We start from the raw sequence: 7,904 nt of genomic DNA, 5'->3' as shown, positions 1-7,904 counted from the left end.
TATCGTTATTATAACAGCCTAACAACCAAAACTCATCATTAGCAACTATAGTCCGCTTTTGTTTGTAACGTATCGCCATTGTAATAGTCCAAACTCACCGTATATTGTCCGCTTTGGCCCGTTATGTATAGCTACCAGTCTCACGGTTTTAAAACGCGTCTACTAGGGAGAGGTTTCATAGATATTGTCCACTTTGGTTTGTTACATTATTGTTGTTACAATAGTCCAAACTCACCGCTAGCAGATATTATCCGCTTTAGCCCGTTGCGTATCCCCGTTAGCCTCAGAGTTTTAAAATGCCTCTAAGGAGAGATTTCCACACCCTTGTAAAAGAAAATGTTTTGTTCTATCTTTTCAACAGACGTGAGATCTCAAACACTTAGTATGTGTATATATATATATATATATATATATTTTGTATTTGTTGATAACCATGAAACATGGTTTTCCAACGCAACAACATTTCTAGAGAGAGAAAGGTTGACTTTTAGAGTTGCAAATTTTGAGGATAATAATTGAAGTATTGAAAATCCCTAAAACTGGGTCCTTCTAAAAACATGTATTTTTTTGTATTCATTATTTTAATTACCCTTTTCTTTTTTCTTTTTACTAATATTTCCTTTTTGAAACTTTATATAAACAGCTGCCTCCACTCCCTTCCCCTCCATCGCCTTCCTCCCTTTACCCTCTCCATCAACAAACACCATTCCCTCCCTTCATTCTACTCAACTCCTCCCCCATGGCCGTGCTTCCCATCAACGATGCCGCTAGCTTCGACGACGATGGCCGCCCCAAAAGAACCGGTACATGATAATATTATTCTTCCATTCATCAAACCACCGCTACAAATTTTACCTTCCAACTCTTAACTTATTATTTTCATTATGTTTAGGTACGTTTTGGACAGCAAGCGCTCACATAATCACAGCCGTCATCGGTTCAGGTGTGTTATCATTAGCATGGGCAATCGCTCAACTCGGATGGGTCGCTGGTCCCTCCGTGATGTTGCTATTTGCCTTCATCGGCTACTACACTTCTTGTTTGCTCGCCGATTGCTATCGCTCCAGTGACCCAGTGAATGGAAAGAGAAACTACACTTACATGCATGCAGTTCGCTCCCTTCTCGGTATGCAAATATACAAAAAGAAATAAATATTATCAATCAGTTAATTATATTGAAATTTCTTTTCTCTGTTTCTATCTATAAAGGTAGAAGTCAGACAACAGCATGTGGAGTACTTCAATACGTGAACCTAATCGGAATATCGATTGGATATACGATTGCGTCGGCGATCAGCATGATGTAAGTTGGAGACTCGAACCAAACGAGTACGTTATAATTAGGGTATTGGTTTGTTAGTGAGAGTTTGATAATTTGTGTTTTTGGCAGGGCGGTTAAACGGTCAAATTGCTTTCATAGTAGTGGAGGGAAGAATCCATGTCATATGTCAAGCAATCCATTCATGGTGTCTTTTGGAGTAATGGAAATAATTTTGTCTCAAATTCCTGATTTTGATCAGATTTGGTGGCTCTCTTCAGTGGCTGCTGTCATGTCTTTTACCTATTCCACCATTGGCCTTGGCCTTGGAATAGCCAAAGTTGCAGGTTTCAATTTTTCTTTTTCTTTTTTTTAATAAATATTATTTCTTTTTTTTCTCCAAAAAAATTTAAGAGCTAACTTTATAGATAAAAGGCCAATATCAGAATAAAATTATCTTGATTCGACTAAAGTAAATTTAAGATAGCATGTGTTTATTAAAAAAGAAAAAAGGATTTTATTTTTTTTTATCGAAAGGCGTGGACCGTCATGTTTGGAATAACTTTTGAAATAATTTCTTTTTAAATGAAATTATTATTTTTATTTTTATAAGAATCTTTTTTTTTTTTTTAATAAGAAGTAAAATATATTTTGATGTAGTGATTTAAGATTTATAAATAAAAAAATAAAATATATATATTTTATTTTAATATTTTTGTTGTCCTTTTTGTGTGTAGAAACGGGGAGTTTTAAAGGGACGGTGAGTGGAATAAGTGTGGGAACAATAAATCAAAGCCAAAAGATATGGAGAACTTTCCAAGCACTTGGCGACATCGCTTTTGCCTATTCTTTTTCAATTATCCTTATTGAAATTCAGGTAAATTAAATTTAATGAGGCTTTTATTATTTTTATTTTTAATATTCTTATAATTATCACCATATTCGAAAAATAAAAAAAGATTAAAAAAAATAATTGATCGGACTCCACGTCGCAGACTCGACACGTGTGAAAAGTGGAGTAAAAAGTAAAAAAGTAAAAAAGTAAAAAGTAAAAAGTAAAATAAAGTAAATATTGTGGAAGAATATAAGGATTAAATTATAATTAAATAGCTGAGCACAACGTGGTTAAACAGGACACAATCAGATGCCCACCCTCGGAAGCAAAGACAATGAAGAAAGCGACAGGATTCAGCATTGCATTGACCACAATATTCTACATGCTATGCGGTTGCATGGGCTACGCAGCCTTTGGCAACGACGCCCCAGGCAACCTCTTGACTGGCTTTGGCTTCTACAACCCATTCTGGCTCCTCGACATCGCCAACATCGCCATCGTCGTCCACCTCGTTGGCGCATACCAAGTCTTCTCTCAGCCTGTCTTTGCTTTCGTCGAGAAGAAAGCCGCCCAAGCATGGCCCGACTCCCCCTTCATCACCAAACACCACAAGCTCTCCATCTCTTCCTCCCGCTCCTACAATGTCAACCTCTTTCGACTCGTTTGGAGATCTCTTTTCGTCTGCTTCACCACCGTCGTCGCTATGTTGCTCCCCTTCTTCAACGACGTGGTCGGGATCATTGGGGCTCTCCAATTCTGGCCATTGACCGTGTATTTTCCTGTCCAGATGTATATTGTTCAGAAGAAGATACCTAAATGGAGTCTCAAGTGGGTTTGTGTTCAAACCATGAGCATGGGCTGCCTTTTGATCTCCTTTGCTGCTGTTGTGGGCTCTGTTATTGGTGTCATGCTTGATCTTAAGGTTTATAAGCCTTTCAAGACAACGTATTGATATCATGGACTTGAGCAAAGGAATTACCAAATATATGTATATTATTCGTTGTTTATGTATTTGAAATTTGTCCAATGTTAAATCAAAAGAAGCTTTATGCTGGCCTCTCTAATAATCTAATTATGGTTGGATTCCGAATCAAAATTTTAGTCACACCCTATAATTGTATGTGTCCATTGTCTATGTACTTTAGGAATAAATTGTATAGCATCTCCTATAATATCCATCCCAATAGATTTGAAGAAGTTTCAAGTAAAACAAAAATGCACTAGTATTCTAGTTTTGTAATCTCTTCTTGATTGGTCGTAATAAAGATTGTGAGTGTTTCAATAAGAGGTTGTGTTTGACAATGTTAGGGAGATTTAGTACTCAATTATAGCTTACCAATCATATTTGATATTGATATTTTATTACATACTTGCCTTCTTACCATATCCATTTATTACTCTTCTATATCCTTCTCATTTATTACTATTTTCATATTCTTATAATTTATTTGCTTATATATAGAGAATTTTTACACCATTGTAATCTCTTATCGACCGGTCGTAACAAAGAGTTTCCCACAAAAAGTTCGAGGTTGTTGTAGGTTGTCTTTTATCTCTTGGGAATTCTTAGTATGCTCTTTGGTTACAATTTTATGTGATCTTCCATATTCGAAACGATTTCTTGAGATTATTAGTGAGTGAGTTTATTTGTGTCGTGAGTAGTCTATGACTCTACAAGTTTTGTGTCGAAAAGACTTGTTTGGTATTATTAAGGTATTGCCAACATGACGGGTGATGTGAGATCTCACATTGGTTGGAGTGGGGAGCGAAACATTCGTTATAAGAGTGTGAAAATTTCTCCCTAACAAACGCGTTTTGAAAACCTTAAAGGGAAAACCCAAAGAGAAAAATATCTCCTAGCGGTGGGATTGAACTGTTACAAATGATATCAAAGCCAGACGTCAGGAGGTGGATTGTGAGATCCCATATCGATCGGAGAGAGGAATGATTGTCAACAAGGATTCTATACCCGAAGGGGAGGATTTTAAGCTTAAAGCATAATATTATAATTTTAAATACATTAATATTTTTTTCTAAAAATTAAAATACATTTTAGCTTAAAGTACCTTGAAATTTTGTCTCCCTAAGAAATTAAAAATTCATAATTTTTTTAAAGTTGACCCTTTTTTTGGCTTATTTTTTTCTTTCATTCTTTTCCATTGGACCTAAATTCTTACCAAACCTTGTTATGGCATTAAAAACACATTCTTGGAATCTTTATATGAGGTTAGGTTTTCTTTCGATCTTTTAATCTTCCTTATGTGCCCTTAAAACCTTTCTTTAGGTTTTCTTTGGGTACTACAAATGTTTGGATCGTCATCTTGACGATGTTGAAATTAAGTGGGAGAGAATGTCAGAAAACACGATGCGACTGCGCCCACTGAGAAAGCCATCGAGGACGATGACTAGTTTAAATGGGATAGAATGTCACAATCATACTATGAAGACAGACAACGCGACAACACATAAGTGGCGCCCAATCCACCAAATTATGGTTGAGACAAGATAAGTGTCATACCGTTAGTTGAAAACCTGATCTATCATTTAAAGACCAAATACATCAAAAGATAATATCATTTCACTTGTTGGTCAATGGAGGAAGGTGATATGTGTTTTGAAAAGATAAAAGGTGTATGTGTTAATATCACACGTACGGAAGCAATTTGGATCTTAGGCACTCTAAGTACATTAATTTTAGTAAATTAGCTAGCATGTTCAAAAGCATTAAAACTCAAGGAGTTCGAGTACTAACCTTTTGTAGTTCAAATTCCTTTCTTGTTTTAATTCTGTTTTTCTCACTAACCGGTTTCGAACCACCACTAGTGTCTTCCCTACTATTCTCCTACCTTAGAACGGGATTGTGGAATCTGGGTAAACTTGAAAAAAATTTAGTATAGGTGAAGGGAGAGGTTTTGAAAGATTTTCTCAAAGCTTTTCCAAGAAGATTTCTATGTACCTTGATTACTCCATCGTATTTGAATGCTCTTGCAAATTTGAGATTACCAAATCTTGACACTCAAAATTCCACCGTGATTATGTGGCAAACATGTAAGTTTGCTTAAACCATACATTGACACTCATGTAAGTTTGCTTAAACCATAAATTGACACTCAATATTCCACAAACTCAAACATACCATTAATTGAAGTAACATTTTAACTTTCTTTATTTTAATTCAACAATTAATTTAAATAATTACTTTTAAATTAAAATAATATTAAACGATTAATTAAACAACTTAATTAATATTTAACATTAAATCAAATGTCAATCTCAATCAATTCCGGCACATCTTGATTATGAATCACTATTCATAATTACAATATTTAAATCTTATTTAAATATCTCCAATTCTCTCTTTTTGGTTAATTCGTAATTAAAATAAAATTCAATTAAATATATCTTATATATTTAGTGCATATTCCCTAATTTGAATTCGAACTCACTCGTTACACTATTCTAAGGTTTAGTTCGATATGAGCTAGCAGGGATACCTAATGAACTTAAAGATAATGGGCTCCAACAATCCGAGATTAACCGGCTAAACTCATTAACCTTGTTAACCAACATTTGTTAACTACCAGGACACTCCACTATAGCCTAGTAGTTGCACTCCTCAATATAGATATATTTTTGTCCATTTGATATAACCATGATTAGTAAGTTGATCCTTCTCAAGTTGTTCGTAACTAGGTCAATTTACCATTTTTCCCCTAAAGTTACTTCTTCTTCCTTAAGTCCCACTGATCCTCTAATGAATAATTGGTTTGAGGTCCAAACACTAAACCGAATCCCTCTCGGGCTAATGAGAGGGCGGGGCCCCTTGTTCAAGACCTGGAGTCAGTACTTAAGGAAACAACCTCTCTACTATCCCTAAAAGTGGGTAGGAGAGAATTCCATCTTGCACCCTATGTCCCCAGCTATTCACCCAGTCTTACCCCTAAAATGGGAGGCTTATTGAGTCGGTGAACTCGGGCTACTCTCACCCATGCAAATCTAAGGATAATTTCGAATAAACTGGAGTTCTTAGTTAGCTCAGAATTAAGGTCGAGTTACTTAGGTCATCGAATGAAAAAAATCAGTCTTAGCAGTAAACGACATTATAAAATGAGAGTGACTTTCTTCATGGTCCGATCTTATCCAATACTCATTGCATAGGATGCCCCCACCCACATGTCTCCACATGTTTATATCATATATAAAAGTGGGCTGCATCCATAATGTCCCCAAGATAAGGTACTCAACCTTATCTATGTCTTATACATCATTTTGATTATATACTTGAACTTGACCCATTTTTATGTCTCTACATATAGTTCAAATAATCATACTATAGCTAGAGTTTTCTTAATTTATTGGATTTAGATTAATTATCGTAAAATTCACTTTATTTAATTACAATCTTTACTGTATAAACATCAATAAGAACTTTATTGCAAATAGAACATGTTTTTGTTTACAAACTATGAGTTTTAGGACATAAAACCCAACAAACTCCTAGTTGACTAAAACTCTAGTGGGGTTTCATAATGTTGAGTAGAGAGAAAGACATAAATACAATAAACTAGGGCATCAAATACCCATGCCTTTTCTCCCACTTGCCCTAGATTATATAACTCGTAGTCCTAGACTCACTAAGTGCCCTTCAAACACTTTAGCCGTGAGGGGCTTTGTAAATGGATCAACAATGTTGTGCTCTGAAGTTATCTATGTAACGATCACATCTCTTCTGTAACGATTCAAAATTTTCTACTTAATTTAAGGTCGCTTGTATACATGTCATAAACATGAATGCAGAAATACTTCATTTAAACTTTCATAAAACATAACATTTAGCTTAAAACACAGCCGTGGACTTACGTGTTTTGAAAACACTTTTAAAACGAAAAAAAAAAAAAAAAAAGACTAAATAAAATAAATAAAAGTTTAGATTAAGAAAATAAATGCGACTACCCTATGCATGTGTCATGGTCTCGAGTTGCGATGCCATCGTCAGCCGTACAAGAATGTCTTGCCTTAGCCTGAATAGAGGTAGCACATGACTAGAGTATTTTAAGAAATACTCAGTAAGTGACTCCACTATTGAGGTTAAATGCAAGAACATACAAATGCAATGACGGGATCTATCATTTCAATTTATTTTCCTACGGTACTATCCTAATGGGTAACTTGGATGTGTACCATATACTCTACACATAGCTCATACGTACGAGTATGGACTCACCAGTTAGTTCACACACCACTGGGCCACTTTCCTTGTCGGGCGAGCATACTCTGGGAGCTCTTTAGGCCAAAACCCATTAGAACTAGTAACTGTCATGACAACATTATGTAAAAAAAAAATGATCGTACCCTTGCCGACAGCATTATGTAAAACATAATGATCGTACCCTTGCCCATCGTGATGAAATAGGGGTATCCCCAAATACATGAGCACACATAATACATGAGATCCCACTATTTTTCTATTTTCGACATTATTAAATATAACCCCGCTATCGTTTTACATTCATATCATGTCTTTTCTCATTTTTAAATTCTCATATCATGCATAATTCTAACGGGGTTATATTTCATTTCATTTATCGTAATATCATGTCATTCATAACATGCTGTATGCATACAATTTAGAAAACATAGCATAACGCTCCATGCTTTTAACATGTCATTTCATAATGTGCCATTCATACAACAATTACCTCAATGGTCACACAAAACAATCTAAACATAACATATCACATCACAATATATCGTATCATAAACATGTCATATCGTAAACACATTGTGGTCATATCATTTCCTAACTTATCA

General features: G+C 35.1%; 1 protein-coding gene across 1 annotated transcript; it reads left to right on the top strand.

The window, feature by feature from the left end:
- Window positions 1-657: 657 nt before the first annotated feature.
- On the top strand, window positions 658-3,198 carry LOC111784450 (amino acid permease 4-like). Its single transcript, XM_023665153.1, has 6 exons — window positions 658-803; window positions 893-1,126; window positions 1,210-1,303; window positions 1,391-1,605; window positions 1,996-2,135; window positions 2,392-3,198. The coding sequence occupies exons 1-6, from the start codon at window positions 740-742 to the stop codon at window positions 3,043-3,045; spliced, it is 1,401 nt and encodes a 466-aa protein (XP_023520921.1). The 5' UTR covers window positions 658-739; the 3' UTR covers window positions 3,046-3,198.
- The last annotated feature ends 4,706 nt before the right edge of the window (window positions 3,199-7,904 follow it).

The sequence above is a fragment of the Cucurbita pepo genome, unplaced genomic scaffold, assembly GCF_002806865.2.
Source record: "Cucurbita pepo subsp. pepo cultivar mu-cu-16 unplaced genomic scaffold, ASM280686v2 Cp4.1_scaffold000202, whole genome shotgun sequence".
Classification (NCBI taxonomy): domain Eukaryota; kingdom Viridiplantae; phylum Streptophyta; class Magnoliopsida; order Cucurbitales; family Cucurbitaceae; genus Cucurbita; species Cucurbita pepo.
The sequence above is the reverse complement of the archived record's forward strand: the minus strand, read 5'-3'. Positions and strand labels throughout refer to the sequence as shown.